Source organism: Podarcis erhardii, assembly GCF_964252035.2.
Source record: "Podarcis erhardii genome assembly, chromosome: 3".
NCBI lineage: Eukaryota > Metazoa > Chordata > Lepidosauria > Squamata > Lacertidae > Podarcis > Podarcis erhardii.
This window is the reverse complement of record NC_138507.1, coordinates 123,862,884-123,884,063: the sequence shown is the minus strand read 5'-3', so window position 1 is coordinate 123,884,063 and position 21,180 is coordinate 123,862,884. Positions and strand designations below refer to the sequence as shown.

The 21,180-nt window shown below is 52.7% G+C and overlaps 1 protein-coding gene across 2 annotated transcripts in view; it reads right to left on the bottom strand.

The window, feature by feature from the left end:
- Positions 1-230: 230 nt before the first annotated feature.
- ASXL2 (ASXL transcriptional regulator 2) overlaps positions 231-21,180 on the bottom strand; it is a 33,246-nt gene continuing 12,296 nt past the window's right edge. For both annotated transcript variants that reach the window (XM_081854510.1, XM_081854511.1), the window contains 8 exons: positions 16,047-16,162; positions 15,141-15,267; positions 12,896-13,036; positions 11,380-11,543; positions 9,057-9,153; positions 8,263-8,368; positions 5,412-6,144; positions 231-4,284 (listed from right to left, as the gene is read on the bottom strand). In XM_081854510.1, coding sequence (XP_081710636.1) covers positions 1,954-4,284; positions 5,412-6,144; positions 8,263-8,368; positions 9,057-9,153; positions 11,380-11,543; positions 12,896-13,036; positions 15,141-15,267; positions 16,047-16,162 — 3,815 coding nt within the window. In that variant the 3' untranslated portion in view covers positions 231-1,953. The remainder of the gene's footprint in view (positions 4,285-5,411; positions 6,145-8,262; positions 8,369-9,056; positions 9,154-11,379; positions 11,544-12,895; positions 13,037-15,140; positions 15,268-16,046; positions 16,163-21,180) is intronic.

Sequence of the window (21,180 nt, the reverse complement as noted above, 5' to 3'; positions counted from 1 at the left end):
AGATGTTGGCCTTGACACAGGCATTCCCAACTCTGGTGGGCCTTTGGGGACGCCACTCTTCCTCCGATTATCCTCCCCCAAAGGGTTGTGAACTTCAAGGATGCTCTAAACACCCAACACCTACCGTCCCGGGAATGAAAGGGGAAATGGGGAAAGAGAACACAAAGCAAAACTTCTTTCTCTTCAGGATTCACAATTCGCTTCCCAGAAGTCGGAGGCAAGCATCAAAACAGTTCCAAGATTTTAATATCCATTTGTTTACAATAAAATGTAAAATAAAAGAATATATGAAGTACATACAGAATATTTACATACCTATATTTATTTCAAATACTTAAAACTCTTAAGTAAAATATTCTTTTCTTTCTATATTATTTGTGAAAAAATATGACTTTTTAAATGGTGTCAACCTGACGTCTCTATACATAGTCTCAGTTCCAATTTAAGTCTCTTTTAAAAAGGCAACAGCAGATGAAAGTTTTGCACTCCCTCAGGTATCTCAGCATGTCTCTTGGCCAAGGGGAAGTGAAAGGCCTTCTGAGGAGCCACGTTGCATTTCTCCCTGACCACCATCTTTATTGCAATCAACACAGGCGCTTTCAGTTCCTCTGTGGGAGGGAGAGACATGTTCAAAACCGCGCGCGCACAGACACAAACACCTTGTGTGTCTGCTTCACAAGTCCTTTGCCATTCTCCTTTCATAATACGGAGGTACTAAAATATATATTACTTAAAATATATTAATTATAATCTCTTAATTCGATTTTCAGTCATATCAAATATATTGCATCGGGGCAGAAAACGAAAAGGAAGGGTAAGAGAGGGCGCTCCCTGCCGTGGCCCCAGGGGCTCCCATGAGCTTGCAAGCCCTGCAGGATGAGGAGGGGGCCCAGGCTGGGCTCTGCTCCCCAGCCCTCCTGGCAGAAAGCAATTCTGAGGAAAGGCAGAGGTGGGGCCAGGTTGCCCGGGCTCCTGCAACCCACCTCTGCTGCCAGCTGGAGCCCCCGCTAGCCCCACGACTCAGATCTGCACTCTACTTCAATGCCAAACACCTGAAACCAGGAGGTGGCAACTGACTGGGCCCCGAGGGAGAATGCTGCCAAGGCATAATATGACGGGGAAACACCTGGGCAGCTGGACCGGGGGGGCTTGATTCAGTATCTTTGCCTTTGAGAAAAGAGAGAGGAAGCTTTTCTTCTGAAGAACCCTGAACTCTGCTTCAAATACAAAACTCCGCATGTGTGGGGCTTATGGGGGGGGGGGGTGAGACAACGCATGGCAGGCAGCTTCCCATCTCATGGGCCTCTGGTTGGGGGCTGTGAGAAGAGAGTGCTGAGCTGGATGGGGCCCCAAGGGGACTTTCCCCACAATATAGCATCCAGAGCGACCAAACCCTGCAGAGAAGCCGGGCGCCCAGCTGCCTGCACAAGACCCACAACTGCCGGGTTCATTAGGGCACTGTGCATGAGTGCGCACACAGCGCCATAAGGAAAGAGGGCAGCCAGCCAGAACTGGGTGCCGGCCTCTACCACCAAGGAGAAGAATGGCACGCCAGGGGGCTGGCTGGCTGGCTGCCGCGCTGGAGAGCCCAGATTAGCCATGTGAGGGACCTGGACAGAGCCGCCTTTTGCTGGCGTGGGGAAAGACGCTTGACGAACACGGGAGTTCAAATCAATCAGATTGATCTTAAGCAATTTGAAACATTTCTTTTTTAAGACAAAAAGAAAAAAACCACACAACGCAACGTATTTACATGATTCCTGAAGTGCAAACACTTGTCCCAAGAGCTTCTGCTCTCCGTCCGTCTGTCCAAGGTGCTTCCGACGCTCTGGAGGAAACAGAGCGGATGGCTGGAGGGCTGGGGGGGGGCAGGGGAAAGGGCTCCCAGTTCGGCAGGGCGCCCCTCCTGCTCCCCAAAGGGGGCGCCACCCCCCAGCAGCCCCTCTGGAGCTGCTACCGCACCACCAGGCAGGAGACGCAGAGTTTGGAGGGGCCGATGCAGTCGTCGTGGCAGAACGCCCCGCAGCCCTTGCAGACGATCATGGCTTTCAAGCGGCAGTAGCACTTGGAGGGCAGGTCCAAGCGGCCGTCCTCCGAGAAGGCCTGGCCCGGGAGAGGGTGGCCTCGGCCGGCGGGCCCCTGCTGCCCGGCGGGGATGGTCGTCACCGTCACCGAGAAGGAGACCACGTCCCCCATGCGCCCGGGGTCCGACAGCCCCGACAAGAGGGCATCCTGGCGCAGGTCGGGAGACGCAGAGACGTTGATGGTGCCGCTGTAGCCCGAGCCGAGGAGCGGCGCCCCGACCGGACCCCCAAAGAGTTGGGGGGGCTGCTGCGAGGGGGAGAGCAGAAGCGGGGGCCGGGGAGGGAGGGGCTCCGCCTGTGCGGCTGAGGGAGGCAGCTCCAGGCTGCAGGGCTTCCTCTCCCCCCTCACCGCCTGAGCCACTTGCTCCTGGGCCGCCCGCAGGAAGTCCCTTGCCAGGGCACTCCGGGCAAAATCTGGGCCTGCAGAGAGCGTGCGGGTGGCTGCCTCGGCTGGTCTGCCTTCTGCCAGCTCCCCCTTCTTGGTGCTCCTTCTGGGGGGGCTCGCCGGCTCTCCCTCTCCTCCTGCCCCCTTGTGAGGCAGGGGCTCCTCCTTCGCCGCAACAAACGCCTCTTCGTCCTCCGTGTCGTCCGTCTCTTGCCCGTCCTCCCCGCCACTTACGGCCGCCGCCTCTCCTTCCTTGAACTCCATCTTGGGCCCCTCGGGGCACAGACGGCTCTCCGGGGGCACTGCCAGGCTCCTCCGGAGGTTCTCGGGGCAGCGCCCGTAGGTGGAGATGTTCAGGAGATAGTGTCCTGACATGGCAGGCTTGGACGTCCTCCTGCCGGCGAATCCCAGGACGAAGCTCTGGCTGGGGGAGCTGCTGCTCTCCACAGGGAAGTCTGCGGGGAGGGGAGGGAGCTGGGGAGGGGGTGAGGAAGGGGCGGCGGCGGCAGCAGGGGGTAGGGGGCCCTGCCTGGGTGCCGCCTGCATCAGGGCCTGGAGGAGGTGCTGCTCCTGGGCTTCCTGGCTGGAGAAGGGGGCGGCACTGATGCCCCACAAGTCCCGTCCTGGGAAGGGGGAGCAGGGGGCAGGGCCGTGGGGTGGCGGAGGCAGCAGCTGCCTGCCCTGGCTGGAGTCCGGCTTCCCGCTCAGCTGCGAGGCGGCTGGGGGAGGCGGCTGCCTCTCGTCAGCTTCCCTCTGCAGAGGAGCTGCTGGCGGCTCTCTGCCTTCCTTCGCGGGGAGAGGGAGGGTCTTCATCTCCCCGGCCCGGGTCAGGGGCTTGGGCAAGATCTGCTCCATGGGCACCGATTTCCCCTGCAGCAGCTGGGCCACCAGGGGGTTGTTGGCTGGGATGCTGGAGCTGGCCTTGAGGAATGGGGTGGCAACGGCGCTCCCGCTCGAGGGGCCAGGGGGGCCTTTGAGGCTGTGGGCAACGGCAGGGGATGTCGCAGCCGGCGGTAGGAGTGGGCCGGCCTGAACGGCGGGAGGCGGGGGCGCCCGGAAGAGCCCAGGGGGTGCCTGAGCTGAAGAGAGGGGTTTCCCCCCTGGAGCCGTGGCACCGGCAGCCGGAGCCGCTTCAGCCCCACTTTTACTGGCTGGGCTGGGGCCTTCGGAACCACAGGTCGCCCCAGAAATCAGGATGATTGTGGGAGAGGCGTTCCCAGGGCCACCCATCCCTGCAGGCGGCCTGGCGATTGAGCCCGAAGGCACCCCCCGGCCGGCAGAGGTGGCCAAGTGCGAGTGGCTGGCGCTGCCTATCTCTGCCTGGGGGGCTGGCGGGGTCTCCGCCCCGGGGCCCACTCCTGGGGGAGCCGGCTGTAGCTGTGCTCTTGCAGGACTGACAGAGGGTGCTGGCTGGGGCGCCGCGGGGGGTGCCGCTGGGGGGCAGGCGGAGGGGGCTCCTGGGCCAGGGGTCCTTCGTGGACCTCCCCCGCCTCCAGGGCCTGCCAGGTCCAGCGCAGCTCCATGAGGCCTCCCTGGTGCGACGCTGCTCCGCTCCTCTCCTGTCCCCCCGCCTGGGCCGGGGCCCGGGATGGCTCCCACAAAGGACGCAGGAGGAGCAGCGCCGGAGGCGGCAGCGGCCGCGGCGGCTGCTGCCCGCTGGGCCCTGGCCATCCTGGCGCGGGCTTTGATATCCGCCAGAGTCCTGGCCCCCGTCCTCCTGGGACTGGTGATGGTGACTGGGAAGCCGGGCCTGGGAGAGACCTGGCTGGCGGCAGGAAATGGCGAGGGAGAACCCTGGATCCTGGAGACGGGGATCTGGAAGAGAGAAGAAAGGCAGGTGAGCTGGCGGGAGGATTCCCGGCAAAGTGGCACCTCTGAGCTGGCCAGTCCCCAGGCCAAGAAAGGATTTGTTTCCCGAGAAGCGAGAGCATTGCTGTCAATGAGCTCCAGCAGGCAAGATCCCACGTGAGACTTCAACCTCCAGCTCATGGGCCATTCTTGGCCTGCTCAACTTCCGCATTTGGCCACTTTTTTGGCAACTCACACCCCCCACACCTGATGTCCACAGGAAAGGGCAGGGTTTGGTCACAACATCCAACAACCAGCTGATAAGAGAGGGCAGCCCTGGGTGTTTTGGGTGCGCAAGAGAGCGCCCTGAAGGAAGATCTCGCACACCCAAACTTGCTCAGCTTTGCTGTGTTTTCAATGCATGCAGCAGACAGCCAGGCGCTACTCAGAGGGGGTCTGCAGCAAAGCAGCTGCTGAAAGAAGGGGGGGAAATGCTTGTTCATAGCAGCAGCCCGCTATCTAGGACTAGATGATCCTCAGGGTGCCTTCCAACTCTACAATTCTATGGTTTCTATGTGCTTTGACATCCCAACTTTGGGACGTCAACGGACAAAACAAAAAAAACCCCTGACATCATTTATGATGTCAGGTGAATGACAGGTGGACACCCCACCCACCTGCCCACTTGGGGCCATGAGGCAGATCCTTTTAAGGACCTGGCCCTAAAGCCAACAAGGTTTCCCTACCGCTGGGTGACACTTTATGGTGCCTGTCATGATGGGTAGCAGGTCCCTCCTCCTCTGGCCCCCTGAAGCCAGTGCTGGCAACCAGGCTGGTTCCAAACTCTCTGTGGCCTCATGAGAGTCTTCCTTAAATGGATTTGCCAAGGTTAAGCTTGGGGTGATATGCAAGCAGACCCTGCAGCTGCCAGCCAACTTCCTAAGAGTCGAGACGTGCCCAGCCTGCGCCCGCCCCTCCCCACCCCCCTGCTCTTAGGGGTCTTTGTTGGCTTCCTGTATCTGCACCCCACCTTTTCCTCCCGGGAGCTCAAGAGGGTGCGCAGTTCTCTCTCGTCATGGAGGAGGAGAGCAGCCCAGGCAGACGCAGCCCCCCCCCCGAGCCCATAACCAACACGAGGCAGAGAGCGCTCTTACCCGGAGTGGGGGGACCTTGGGAACAGGAGCGATGGGAAAGGGCTGCGGCGGGCTCTGAAAGGGTGGCCTGGGGGGGCACTTCTCCTCAACGTGGGCCCGCTTCTCTGGTGTGGACAAGGCCGCCTCCTCAGGGGGCCCGGGCTTCCTCTTCAGAGCCTGCGCTCCGGTGTCCATCTGTTCTGCGCTGGCAGGAAGGGCATCCTTGGCAAGCGTCGCCCGAGACTCTCCTTCTGGGCTGGCGATGGAGGCGGCACAAGCGGCAGCAATGGCGGTGCTGCTTGGGATCTTTGGTTTGCTTGCGTTTCCCTTCCCCGGAAGGGACTCTGGGCCGGGCAGGTGGGGCCCCTTGGCTTCTCCTGCCTCCTCTTCTCGCCCAGCCAGAGCCTCTTCCTCTGCCCCCCTGGAAGGCCTGCGGGGAGCCTGGCTGATGGGCGTGTTGCTGGAGGATGAAGGCGACTTCACAAGCTCCTCCGGTGGCGTGGAAGCCCGTGGCGGCTTCTCCTCCTCCGTCGCCTCTTTGCTGGCGGCTCCTGGCAGCGGTGGCACCACCAGGGCATCCTGCGCCTTTGGAGTTGCCACGGGAGCAGCCTCTTCTTTGCAAGGCGTGGCCAAGGAGACCGGCATGAATTGTGGAGGCTGTGTGGCTGGGTTCTCGGCCTGCGACTGGTCCTCCTGAGCAGCAGGTGGGGCAGTGGAGGTCAGCTGCGCCGACTCTTCGAGACTCAGCCCAGAGCTGGAAGGAGAGGCAGGGAGAGAAAGGAGAGGCACCAGTGAGACGCCCTGGGGGGCTCTATCCCCACAGCACCCCACAGCAGGGGTCAGCTCCCCCTTGTACTCAAAACCACACAGTCCCAGAGGGGCCTAGTTTTGGGAGACAAATGTAAGATGGCTAGCTGGATGTGAGGAGGGGGAGGGAACAACCTGAATCCCAGTTACAATTCAAACTGTTGGTGCTGACCTTAAAAGGCCGAAACGGCCTCAGTCCTGTACACCTAAAGGAGCATCTCCTCCCCCATCGTTCTGCCCGGACACTGAGGTCCAGCTCCGAGGGCCTTCTGGCGGTTCCCTCACTGCGAGAAGCCAAGTTACAGGGAGCCAGGCAGAGTGCCTTCTCGGTGGTGGCACGCACCCTGTGGAACGCCCTCCCATCAGATGTCAAAGACATAAACAACTATCTGACGTTTAGAAGACATCGGAAGGCAGCCCTGTGTAGGTGGCGCCCGCCCTGTGGAACGCCCTCCCACCAGATGTCAAAGAGAAGAACAACTACCAGAATTTTAGAAGACATCTGAAGGCAGCCCTGTTTAGGGAAGCTTTTAATGTTTAATAGGTTCTTGTATTTTAGTGTTTTGTTGGAAGCCGCCCAGAGTGGCTGGGGAAACCCAGCCAGATGGGCGGGGTATAAATAATAAATTATTTATTACTACTACTACTACTACTACTACTACAACTACTACTACTTCTACTCTGACAGGGAGATGGCGGAGTAGAATCTCACACCACTGGCATTTGGAAGGGCGATACAGTGGTGCCTCACAAGACGAAATTAATCCGTTCCGCGAGTCTCTTCGTCTAGCGGTTTTTTCGTCTTGCGAAGCAAGCCCATTGACGGCTTAGCGGATTAGCGGTATTAGCGGTTTAGCGGCTTATCGGATCAGCTGATAAGCGGCTTAGCGGCTTAGAAAAAGGGGAACTCACAAGACATTTTCATTTTGCGAAGCAAGCCAATAGGGAAATTCGTTTTGCGAAGCACCTCCAAAACGGAAAACCCTTTCGTCTAGTGGGTTTTCCGTCTTGCGAGGCATTCGTCTTGCGGGGCACCACTGTCCATTGCCCAAGCCTGGTAGGCAGCCAGCTGCCCATGACAGGAGAGGCCTGCCCTGCCCCACACTTGACCAGAAACATCGAGGGAGAAACTCCTTGCTTCTAGGCTGATAAAGATGATGGACTGTGCCGAATTGCTGAAAACAACCAGGAAAAATCAGAGAGCAAGAGGACAATAAATTTAATAAAGAATGGGGAATAAAGTTACCATATTTTTCGCCCTATAGGATGCACTTTTCCCCCTCCAAAAATGAAGGGGAAATGTGTGTGCGTCCTATGGGGCAAATGCTGGCTTCGCGCAGCTCTCCGCAAGGCGCGGGAGCCCGACGCCGGGCTCCCACGGCTTGCGGAGAGTTGCCTGTTCTGGGGGCTGGGGTCAGGGCAAGCTCGGGCTTCCCCCACCCCAGCCCCGCGCCTGGGGGAAAAAAAAATAATTCCCCCCCTTTATTCCCCCCCCCCCAAAAAAACCTAGGTGCGCCTTATGGGCGAAAAATACGGTACTTGAAAGAACACTGTAAACAATTGAAAACATTGGCAGCATTTTAAAAACACTTGCAATGAAGCGAGAACTATGATAAAAATTGAGATTTAGGAAAATATGGAGAATATGATACGATGCAGTTTGAAAAGAATATCTGGGGAAACCAGGGGGGGAGTTCAGGGATTCTGAGAATTCTATTTGTAAAACGATTATGATTTATGTATGATAACAAATGTTAAAAGTTAAAATGAATTTTTAAAACTATTAAATAAATAAATAAAAGGGCACCGTTTTCAGAAGAAAAAAAAGAGAAGCTCCTTGCTTCTCTCACTGATTTCATTCTCTTTCTGCTGCCCTTTCAGACACTGCCATGGAGGGAGAGGGAGAGGCTTTGCTTCTGAGTGATGGGCAGAGCATGCTCTCTCTCTCTCTCTCTCTCTCTCTCACACACACACACACACACACACACACCCAGCCCAGAATCCCTGAAGAGCTAAGCATGAGGGAAGAGGGAGCGCATCGCATCGCAGGGCAATGCCCTCTCACCTCTGGCCGTAGTAGCTCTCAAAGAAGCGCTCCTTCCACAACTCCACCTTCTTCTCTTTCTCCAGCTCCTGACGAAGCCTCAGCTGGATCTCCGGAGTGAATTCTCCTGCCACACGCGCAAGGCAAGGGGAGGAAGGGTTCAGCATCGGCAGAAAACAGCAGCAGGAGACTCTTTCAGGTGGTTCGCAATCTATTGGAACCACCTGCGTCACCGGGGCCTGGTAAAGACTCTAAGATCTCCTGCAAAGTTTCCCAGTATGTTTCCGAGCACAATTCAAAGTGTTGGTGCTAACCTTTAAAGGCTTCCCTAAACGGCCTTGGTCTTGTATACCTGAAGGAGTGTCTCCACCCCCATCGTTCTGCCCGGACCCTGAGGTCCAGCTCCAAGGGCCTTTTGGCAGTTCGCTCCCCAAAAAATAAAAAATAAAGAGACGCCAATTTACAGGGAACCAGGCAGAGGGCCTTCTCGGTGGTTGCCCCTGCCCAGATGTCAAGGAAATAAACAGCTATCTGACTTTTAGAAGACATCTGAAGGCAGCCCTGTTTAGGGAGGTTTTTAATGTTTGATGTTTTATTATGTTTTTAATATTCTGTTGGGAGCTGCCCAGAGTGGCTGGGGAAACTCAGCCAGATTATTACTATTATTACTATTATTATTATTATTATTATTATTATTATTATTATTGGTCCAAAGCAGCCTTCTCCAAAGCAGCCGGTGCAACGTCCCTCTCTGAACCCCAAAATGCTTCCCCTTCTGCTGCTGCTCTGATTCACTTACGGCTCAGCGGCCTCACCTTCTGATAGCCGCTCCTTCCATCCTTGGGCAGCGGAGGTGAAGAACTCATTGTTCAGGGCAGAGCTGCTAAGCTTCAGCAAGCCATCCAGTCCCACCTGAGAAAGAGAGAAGGAAGAATAATAGGGTGCCAAGGACCTGACACGCCTCTGCCAGGTCTCCCAGCAGAGAAGGGAGGTTGGCAAAGCAGCGTCTAGGCAGGGAGAGAGAAACCGGCCTCAGGATTAGAGAGCAGGGACTCTGGGTCTGGGGGGCTCCAGGCACGCTTCTTCCCTGCCTGTCCCCAAACCCCCCTGCAGCCCCCTCCCACGACCACCTGCTTGGAACCTGCTCATTTCGGAAGAGACTTTAGGAAGGCCACATAAATGCAAAGATGCTTTTCCTGAAGGGAAGAAGGGAGCACTGTGTTTTTCAGGCAGAATTGGAAGGTTAGAACTAAGAAAAACACCAGGGGAAGTGGACCTGTAAAAATAATAATAATAATTTATTATTTGTACCCCGCCCATCTGGCTGGGTTTCCCCAGCCACTCTGGGTGGCTTCCCACAAGGATTAAAAATACATTAAAATGTCACACATTAAAAACTTCCCTGAACAGGGCTGCCTTCAGATGTCTTCTAAATGTCAGGTAGTTGTTTATGTCTTTGACATCTGATGGGAGGGCGTTCCACAGGGTGGGCGCCACCACCGAGAAGGCCCTCTGCCTGGTTCCCTGTAACTTGGCTTCTTGCAATGAGGGAACCGCCAGAAGGCCCTCAGAGCTGGACCCTGGTGTCCGGGCGGAACAATGGGGGTGGAGACGCTCCTTCAGGTATACTGGGCCATGAAAGGGTAAAAGAGTACAGTGGACCCTCTGGATATGGATTTAATTCATTCCAAGGGTCCGTGCACACTCTGAAAAATCCATAACCAGAGGTACCGATTCTGCGCACGGCACGATAGAGCGCTTCTACGCATGCGCGCGACGCACAGATCACTTCTGCACATATGGCAAAGCCCAGAAAAATACTTCCGGGTTTGCAGCTTTCGCAACCCGAAGATTACGTATCCAGAGAGGTACGAAACCCGAGAGTCCACTGTATTGGGAAATAATCCATAATGAATTGAAAAAAATGTTTAAAAGTACTTTACAAAAAAACACAAGAGAGTCCTTTTGGGGGGGATAATCTTTTTAAAAAGGTTATTTATGTATGCTACTACTGCGGCCTGTGTTTCGTTAGCCCAAAAATGGAAAATGAGCAAGGTCCCAGCTAAAGAAGAATGGCAACTTAAGCTGACAGAATATGCGCAGCTTGCAGATGTAACATACAGAATAAGAAGAACATGTATTTAGAGAAGATTAGAAAATGTTTATTGAATATATGGGGGGAAACTGTGTACACCTGAAAACATTGGCAGCACTAAGATAAATTCAACAGCGTAAGTAAGTTTTGATGGATGTAATAATGGAATACTGAATTTTTGTAAAATATGCACGGATTTATGATATGCAAAATGAACCACGGAAAGAGAAGAAGGGATGTCATTGGTATTTTAAGGATGTTTAAATGAGCGTTCTAAATTGTAAAACAGAAAATTTAATAAAACACACACACCGTATTTTTCCGTCTATAAGACGCCCCCATGTATAAGACACCCCCTATTTTGGGGGACTCAGATTTAAGAAAATGGGGGGAGAAGTATACGTGTATAAGACGCTCCCTAACTTTTGACATTATTTTTTAGGGAAAAATCTAGTCTTATACATGGAAAAATACGATAGATAGATAGATAGATAGATAGATAGATAGATAGATAGATAGATGATAGATAGATAGATGATAGATGAATGAAAAACACCAGGGGGAGGGGCACACAGCACCAGGCAGGCAGGTCAACATGTGGCAAAACCGGTGTCTTTAATTCTCCGTTCCAAAAATATCAGTGCTGCAGCGGCAGGAGCTGCAAGGGGGTGGGGTCTGGGTCCTTTTGGGGTTCCTGTTTTTCCGCACGCAGCTCTGACTGAGCAGAGAAGCCGCAGAGCAGCTCAACTCCTGCTGATGCCCCAGAACACAAGCTGCAGCTTGTGCAAACCAAGCGGCTGTTTGCTCGGCTGATCTTCCGAGCAAACAGAACCAGGTTCGGGACCACAAGTCTGTCCAGGGTAACTCAACCTCCTGAACCATGCAGACCACGCACACTGCCCCATGCCCTGCTGCCCCACCACCAAAGCTCCACAGGGATGCCACCCGTTGGGGATGCTTTAGGTAGGATTCCTGAATTGCAGGGGGCTGGACTAGATGGCCACTGGGGAGCCCTCCCAGCTCTGTGAGTCCACAAGGCCTACCTGCCTGTCCACCTCGGGGAGCAGCAGGAGCAGTCTCTGCTGACAGTCGGCCGGCAGCACGGAGAAGGTGTGTTTGTTGATCAGCGCCCTCAGGTTGGTGTTCACCAGGATGGAGTCAGGCGTTTCCACATCGATTTCGGCACATTTCGTCCTCTTCAGCTGCCCTGGGCAAAGAGGCACAGAGGGCCCTGGTCACCTGCGAGGAGGGGAGCAGCAGCAGGCCAGAACGCAGCTCCTCAGCCCAGAAGGGGAAAGCCAGCCCCACAGCAGGGCTTGACGGGGGGCAGAGCAGCAGCCCGAAGCCTGGGCTCGGAAGACCCCTCAAGGCTCAGTGTCCTCTGGCAGGACCTCTTCCTGGCAATGCCAGGCTGCCACCATCAGGAGGTAGGAGGGTTTGCTCCTCTTCCTTGTCCAACACTCAGGAGCTAACCCGGGTCTGTTCTCCACCTTCAGTAGAGCAGACTCTGCACCTTCAGAGCACGTGTGTCAGAAGTGCGTGCAGGAGCCAGGCCCTGTGACCAGTAGGGCTTTGCAGGACTGGGGCCTTCCTAAGTTTGTTCTGAAGAGGCAAGGCGCGGCCACACAGGTGAGGCCAATTGGTAACTCACTGCACCTGGTGGCAAGAGCTGGGAAGGGATATAAGGTCAGCATTTCCCTTCGGCTCTTTGCCACAGCAACACATTCCCTGCCTTGCTGCGTTTGGCTCTTTGACTCGTTGCTTCTTGATCCTCAGACCCTTGACTTTGTTTATTCTTGCTTCCTGATCCTCAGAGCCTTGACTTTGTGACTCCTTGCTTCCTGACCCTCGGACCCTAGGCTTTTTGACTCCCGGCTCTCTGAGCTTCGGACTCCTGGCTTCCTGACTCCTGGTTTCTGGACCCCCCTCCCTGCTCCCACCCCGCCATCTTGCCCCCGGTCCTGATGTCCCCTGCCGGGACTTCGATTGCCCGTAAACCGGACCACGACAACGTGAAATACCCACATGAGCCTGCCCAGCACAAAAATGGAATGACTGTGGTATCTGCCCCTCTGAGTATGTGGGGTGTGGTCCAGAGGGGGACAGGCAGAAGATATTTTGTGGGGTGACACACTGGTCAACCTCCTCCCCCCAACTTCTCGCTCATCAAGCCTGTGTTCTCAAAGCTGGGAGCCCCCTGAAGCCCCCTCCCCAAAACCTCATCACTGGCCTCTGACAAGGAAAGGCCTTTTCATTAAAAAAAGGAAGCAGCAACAGTGGCTGGAAGAAGGTACAGGGTTATTAAGACTAGGACTAGCCGCCTGAGAAACAGTTTCTATCCAAATGCGATTTTGGTTTTAAACGCAGTGTAAGGTAGTCTCTATGGGAGTATATTGTATTTTTAAAATGGGGTATCAGAGTTTTTAGGGGGATAGCTGGGATAACAGGCTTGTTGGCTTTGAATGTCCAATGTAGATATTTCTCTCCCCCCCCCCCCCCCAATTTCATTGTTCTGTATGGGACAATGACAATAAAGATTATCGTATCGTCTCGTCTTACTTGCATGAAGCCTCTCCGATCTCTGGAAGGGCTTCTTCCCCAGAACTGGCAGGGAAGGCTCTGTTTTAACGGAGGGAGACGAGCTGGATGTAGAGTTCTGGGAGCTGCTTGAGTGTCCATCAGATTGCTTTCCTTCCCAAGCTGCAGAGGGAAAGAGAAAACGCATCAGAATTAAGATCCATTCACAGCCGGACCTTGGAGAGACCTGTCAGGAGTGAACTTGCACCACTGGGAGCAAATCGTATGGGAATCAGGCTTACTAGGAAAGTTGACCAACAGACTGAAACTGACCCAGGGACAAAGAGGACGCCTCCAACCTGGTGTGGGTCCCCTTGGTCACACACACAGCCCAACAAGACAACAACAAGAAACCACCGACAGCATGCTTGACCCAACAATCCCCCCTCACAGATGCAGCTGCTACAGACAACCAACCGTGCCCCCCCCATCCCTCTCACTACCAAGGAAATGCAATAGTGAATAGAAAGAGAAGTGGCCCAGTTGATGCTGACACAAAACCCCACGTGGACACTATATAAAAGAATACAAGTTTCACCACAGCACCCCTCCTCTCTTCTTCCCCGACCTTACACTGAACACAACATTAATGTCTCATATCAATTGTAACTGATCTATAGAAAAGACTTTACAACCTAAGAAAAAAGGAAAAATGCACGTACTTTTGTAAACCAATAAAATATTTGATAAAAATTCTTTTGTTTTTTTAAAAAAGAATTAAGATCAGTATCAAGTGATATTTGTTTCAGTTTTCAAACTGCCAACCATCTCCAATCCAGGTTACGCAAACTGGTCCAAAATCAACTACGAAAAACATCACAAACTGGCCTTAACAATTAAAATACCTTAATCAGCACCACACCTTCATAATTCATGGGAGCCTCCTGTCTCTACAGGGCATCCACCTGAACTCTCCTAATGGGGCCTAATCCTGAGTGATACAGCAAAGAAGCAGGACCAGCGGCAGATACAGCAGACTGAATGCAACCCCAGGTTGCTCACATTGGGGAAGGAGGAGCTGGAGAGCTAGCCATGGGCTACACAGCCAAACTTATTTATTTAACAAAATCTATACAGTCATACCTCTTGTTATGTTGGGTTCAGGTTACGTCTTTTCAGGTTGTGTCCTGCGGCGACCCGGAAGTACCAGAAAGGGTTACTTCCAGGTTTCGCCGCTTGCACATACGCTCAAAATGACATCACGCACATGTGCAGAAGCGGCGAATTGCGACCCGCACAGATGCGGGTTGCGTTTCTGCTCATGTTGGGAACGGGGCTCCGGAACGGATCCCGTTCACAACCAGAGGTACCACTGTATACTGCTTGGTTGCAGCAAAACCTCTAAGCAGTTTACACACACATCCACCCCCAGCTAACAACTTCCCTGCATGGATCTTCCAGTGGGAACCATCCCAAAAGGAGTTGCTCCTGGGGAGCAAGAAGATAGGAAGCAGCCCTGCAGCTGAGCCCCTGCCTGGCAGCAGGCAGGAAGTCACGGGCTCTGCAGGGAATGACCCTTTCGTGTGTGACCAAGGCACATGCAGCTGCTGACATGTGTGCCGCCTTCAGACCCAGAAGGGGGCGGAGCGGGCTGACCCGGAACGTAACCCCCATGCAAACAGGGAATTGCCTGTACAGCTAGAAAAAAGTATTTCAACCAGAGGGGCTTGGGATGACCTTTCTCTGCTGAGGGTCACTGAAGTGAAGGACATGAGGCAGGAGTTGGTAATGCAGGCGAGCTGCGCAGGAGCAAGCTGCCGGCTAGCTCTGCAGAAGCTCCTTTTATTGGCACAATATGCAAAACCAGTCAGATACATTTTGGACTGTGACCTTTATACATCTTCCAATCCCAAGATAGTGGGGTAGTACAAAGTTATTTTGGCACCTGTTTCCACCATGTCATTTTCCCCTTGAACCATGTATGACAAAGGAGACAAAGGTCACAGGCAGACTACTAAGAGAGCAAGGGTTAGATAGAGGGCATGATGCTCAGACAGCTGTGGCTTTGTCTGTGGGGGGGGGAGTGTGCTCTGCACCCCAAGGTCACATGTGCGGACAGCTGAGACTGCCCGCGGGCGGACGTGTGCTCCACACCCAGCGGTCATTCCTACAGGCCACTTCTGGTCTGACAACAGTAAGAAACAACAACGGACTGCTGGATGCCGCTTCAGGCTGGCTGTTGTGCCTGTAAGAGGCAAGGGGCAAGCGAAGTGTTGGGGTCTCATACCAGGCTTTGGAGGGACGGAGGGGCTGGCGGCCTTTGCGTGTTGCTGGAGGAGGTGGTGGTTGGAGGAGACGGGCTGCACGCTGGCTCCTCGGCATTGCTGCTGCTTCCGCTGCTTCTGCTTCAGAGCCTACGAGGAGAGGGAGGAGGAGGCAGAAAAGAGGAGGCAGCAGGGCCTTCTTAGCTGTGGCACACAGATGTGGGAACGCCCTCCCCAATGAAGCCTGGCTGGCCCCATCTCTAAGTTCATTCCAGCACTGCACCCAGGCTTTCCAGGGAGGCCTCTGGGGGGAGCCTGAAGAGGCTGTAGTTTTTCTGCTGTTTTGCTGGGGGGATGCCCCTCAATTCTCTAACAACTGTTTTACATTGTTCTTGAATGCAAGAATAGGCCTGCTGGATCAGGTTGGTGGCCCATCCTGCCTGATATCCAGGGGAAGCCACAGCCCCTCTGTCCTCCTGCGGTTTCCAGCAACTGGCATTCAGAAGCAACAATGCCTCCAGCCGTGGAACCAGAACATGGCCATCATGGCTGGCAGCCCTTGGTAGGTCCCTCCTTCATGAATTTGGCTAACCCACTGTCAAAATCACCCCGACTGGTGGTCACCACTGCCTCCTGTGGGATCGAGTCCCATTGTTTAACTATGTCTGATCCGCAGAAGTACTTATCTGCCCTTAGTTTTCCAACTGGGTGTCCATGACTTCTAGCGTTACGAGAGACAGAGAGAAACCTTTCTCTATTCACTTGCCCTGTACCAAAGGGCTTTGGCTCCCTGACTCAGAGCTTGCAGAGGGAAGGCACACCAGGCTTTTGGGCCTCAAGGCAAAGGGCAGGTCCGTGCCCCTGAAACGCAGAAGCAGGAGGAATATTTCAGGGACCATTTTAACCCTGCCCCTCGCTTCTCCACTCACCTGCTTGAGCGCCTTTTTGCTGAGCTTCTGAGATGATGAGATGACTTTACCTGGTGGAATGGAAGGAGAGGGGCAGCCCGGCTGGGGAGAGGCCACTTGCAGGAGCCTGGCCGACGCTAGAGAAAGGAAGAGAAAAACAGCGCAGGGAAGTTAAGCCAGCAGCCCAGGACAAGTGCAAGGCGCCCAGTGTTAGAAACTGAGATAGGAAAGAGCAAAAGGGCACCTTAAACCGAGGTGACGGGCGCTGCAACCGAGTGTCTTGGCGTGCTTTTTTATAACAAGAGTACAAAGCTGAAAATGAATGAACTGCTGCTAAAATCTTATGTTCATTTTTCACATGGTCTAGTCTTCATCTGAAGACTGCAGAAACCAAAGCCATATTTCCCCTGCCCACCCCAATATTCTTATGAGGGTCCCTTCTCCAGTGGGGAGGCAGAAAAAGGTCCTCTTTTTCTTCCAGGAGTGGCAGTTTTAATCTGAAATCTAAAGCACAGTACAGTGCCCAGAGCTCAGAAACTGCTTGCATTAATGAAATTCCCTGTTGCAAAACGGGCCTAGAACAATGGGAGTTTCGAACGCTGAAGTCTCCTTCTGCAAAAGGCCAGGAAAAGGCCATCTGCTCCGCCCACCCCCCGACACATGGCCAAGAATATCCTGCCCCAGAGAATCACAAGAATTATTGCCATCTTTTTATATGGCCCTTTCCTGAAGTGGATCACAGGACAGCAAGTGAACAGTACGTGCAGCTATTCATGAAACCATCAAAATGGGTTGTATCCAATGTAGTGCTAAGTCACTTGGCGGTCTGGTCGTTCCACTGGGGAAATGTTTTCTGAAAGCAGAATACTTCACTTTGCAAGAAGATGCACAAGCAAGTCGCTAGTTCACTTCGCGGCATGACGGAAGGCGTGACCTGCTACGTAGCGAGTTTCTGCTAGCGCAGCCATTGGGCTGGACTCCTCTGTTGCGCAACATCGCAAATCATCTGTCCACTAGCACAAGAGCCTAATGTCAGTAAATAAATAGCATAAGAAGAAGAATAATATCCACAGAACACCATATAAAATTCCTGCGATCTAAATGGAGAATTTTCCTGTGATGTAAACAAACAGAGCTGCACCTTAACAACACAGACAAGTGGATATTTACTGAGAACTTATTATTATTACTTATTGAATTTATATACTGCCCTATACCCGGAGGTCTCATGTTGTACTTCACGGAGTTTCTCCCACGTAATTTCATGTGCCGAATTTCAGCACAAAGAACAGGGATGGCCAAGGGGCTGCCCTCCCAATGCTTTTGACTCCCAACTCTTGCCGGCCCCAGCCAGCAAGGCCAAGGGTCAAGGATGATGGGAGACACAGTTCCACAACCCCTGGAGGATGTAAGGCTGCCTAACCCTGGCGCAGAGCATGTCACCCATGTGCTTTGCCCCTCGAGTACCAGAGCAAAGAGCAACGAGGGTGGCGAGAGCTCAGAGTATTTGGTGGCAGCGCATGCCCTTCTCCGAGGCAAGGCCTTTTGCCCCACAAGATCATGCCTCCACCCGTCTTCCTGAAGCCCCCTGTGCGCATTCGCTGGGTGCCCCCAGCGGACAGAGCTGGGCTTGGACTTGGCAGGGCGGCATTCAGACCACATCCTTGTCACAACAGGCTCCCCTTCCGCCTCTCCGCCTTCATTCCCAGTCTGCGGTGAGACCCTTGCCCCACGCTTTTGGCAAGGACGAGCACGAGAGAGGCTGCAGAAGACTTTCTAAGGTATAGTGCTTCTGTTTCTGTATGTTTGCATTAGCAGTTCATACGTTGTTGGAGCCCTGCTGCTGCCACAGAAGAAAGCTGTCTCAACCTGTGGCACACATGGCAACCGCCGTGATGATAAATTCCCCAGTGAGGAACAAAGGCAGCAACAAGCCTTGTGAACAATTTCTAAACCACCACTGGGAAGCTGAGCTTTGAGCTGACCATTTCCAGTTCTGAATTCAAGCTGGTGTATTGTCAGAGGTCTCCAAAGCTAAAATGCCCTCCCTTTGCTGGGAAAATTCCCCAGTGGCTGAAATAAACTGACACGTCCCCATGTCTGGGGTTTTTTTGGGTTGTTGTTTTTTTTTTAGGAAAATAACCTATCACTCATTCTGCTGCTTTTATTTATCTGGAGCATCTGCATCCACTTTTCAAGGCCCAAAGACCCCAAAGTGGCTTACATAAAACCAGAAAAAAGGAAGACAGCTTCTGCCTGCAGGCTTACCTGCCTAAAACAGGTAACACAAAAGGAAGAGGAGATAAAGAAGGAAGAGGAAAAACAAGGAAACTCAGGGACTAATTCTTAATGTTCTTACAATGAACCTTCTTCCTGAACCTTTTCCAACTCTACAGTATCCTTGCTGAGTTGAGGCGACGAGAATTATATATGCCAGGGATGTCCAACAGGTAGATCGGGATCAACTGGACGATCCCCGGGAGGTTTTGGTAGATTGTGGTAGATCGCTGGCTCCTCCATCCGGCCCCCCCACCTCCCCCCATCCTCTAGATCGCTAGAATGGAAGACAGAGTTTCTGCAGCGATGCTGACTGTCTCCTAAGCGTTCTATCGCTGAGCGCCTTTTTTCATTTATTAGACCTGAACCCCACCCAAAAAAACCGGGATGTACCTCCCTAAAGAAGCTCAACAACTTTGATCTGAAAACCCCCCCCCCCAAAAAAAGGGGTAGATCACTGCCAGATTTTAATCATGTGAGTAGATCGCAGTCTCTTGGAAGTTGGACGTCCCTGAAATATGCTATTTCAAATGTGGCTGCACCATAGATTTGTTTAATGGCATTATAGTAATGGCAGTTTTATTTTCAATTCCTTTTCTAATGATCCTTGGCATGGAATCTGCCTTTTTCACAGCCACCACACACTCCCCACGATGACCCAAAAATCTCATTCATGGTCAGTCACCGTCATTTCAGACCCCATGAGCATATAAGTGAAATTAAGACTTTCTGCCCCAAATGTGCATCATTTTGCACTTGTTTACACTGGCAAATCCAATTCATTTCATTGCCCATTAACCCAGTCTGGAGCGATCCTTTTACCCTTCCTAAATAATCTGGTACCAACAAACTTGGCCACTTCATTACTCACGCCTAACTCTAGATCGTTTAAAGGTAAAGGTAAAGGGATCCCCTTTAGGTCCAGTCATGGCCGACTCTGGGGTTGCGGCGCTCATCTCGCTTTATTGGCCAAGGGAGCCGGCGTACAGCTTCTGGTTCATGTGGCCAGCATGACTAAGCCGCTTCTGGCGAACCAGAGCAGCGCACGGAAATGCCGTTTACCTTCCCGCCAGAGCGGTACCTATTTATCTACTTGCACTTTGACGTGCTTTGGAACTGCTAGGTTGGCAGGAGCAGGGACCGAGCAACGGGCGCTCACCCCGTCACGGGGATTCGAACCGCCGACATTCTGATCGGCAAGCCCTAGGCTCTGTGGTTTAACCTACAGCGCCACCCACGTCCCACAGGTCCCAATACTGACACCAATTTTCTCCAGCAGGCTGTGGTAAAAGAATGGTGGATAAAATGACATAAACAGGGAGAATGGAACACGTTATTACTGTCTGTAGACAGACCCAGTTAAACTGCTCTAAATACACCAACACTTCACCAGTGGGTTTAAAAACATACCTAGGATTTTTCAGGAGTCCTGTTGTTTTAAACAAGCTCATCTGGGAAAGTCAGACTCTGAAGTCAATGGGACACCCCATGACTCAATATAATAAAAACAGACACGACACAGTTGCATCTGGGTGACCGAAGGCCTACGGAACTTATTCATCAAACTTATCTTCCCAAAATCTTTGCTGAGCAAGATTTGCAGATATGAACATGAACCAGAAGCATCCTGGAAGAACAACATGCATTCACCCCCCCCCCCCCGCTTGGTGAAGAGGCAGCTGGCTTCCAGGGCTGGTGCTGTCAACAAAGCCACGAGTGATGCCTGTCACAGGAAGTGACAGAATTGGTTTAGCAGAGGAAAATATTATTTGGGAAGATCTGTTTCAGCATCTCTTGACTGCTCACAGGCAGCTTTACCTGCTCCATTTGGAGGGTCTGGCAGCGAGGATCCCAGGGGTCTGCCAGCTCCCATTTCCAGACAGGCTCCCACCTGCAACATGCAGCGGGAATCTAGCACTGCACTCCTGGCACTACAAAACTGTGATAACAGTCTGGGATAAATATAGGAAAGCGTTAAAGGCAGCAATCTCTCTTCTCTGGTACTTGGAGTACTTTTAAATAGTTCTGCCAAACCTCATTATTAGTTTCCTTAAATATATTTATTCTATCTGTCTAAGTGCAATTACATTCAACGGCATGGTTTTTAATTTTATCACAACCCTCTGGTCTTCAATATATGATGAAAATTAAGAAAGGTTGAATATATAAGTGTGCTGTAACATTCTGCTAATATATCGGTGGGCTATGCTTGCCCAGGAAGATGCTGAAGAGAGACGCTTAAGGGGGCCAGCGTCTGGGGCTGAGTGACCCATGCTTGACGTGCCCACCCTGGTCCTCTGTGAAGTCCGGCCAAAGGAGCAGAGTTGCCCAAGCCAACCCTGGGTGCCCTTTCAAGAAGTCCAGTCTTCTTCCATGTAAGACATTTGCTATGACTTCTGTCATACTGCTGCATTTTTATTATGTTTCCCCTATGAAATAAGGCCCCAAGTGCTTGCTAAGACCTTTATCCTCATTGGCCTTTGCCCACCATTAAGAGTAGCTTATAGTATAATTTGCTCTTGTTCAGAAGCCCAGGCCATCATCATCATCATCATCATCATCATCATCATTATTATTATTATTATTGTTGTTTCTTGAATTTATATACTGCCCTATATCCAGAGGTCTCAGGGCGGTTCACAGAAAAGATCAACATAAAAACCACAATATATATAATCAGAATAAAAACAACAACCCAAGAACACCCCTCCCAAAAGAGCCTCATTTTAAAAGGGCAAAGGATGCCAATCAGATCAACAAAAGACTTGGTTCAAAAAGGAACGTTTTTGCCTAGCGCCTGAAGGTGTATAATGAAGGTGCCAGGTGGACTTCCCTGGGGAGAGAATTCCACAGACAGGGAGCCACTGCAAAGAAGGCC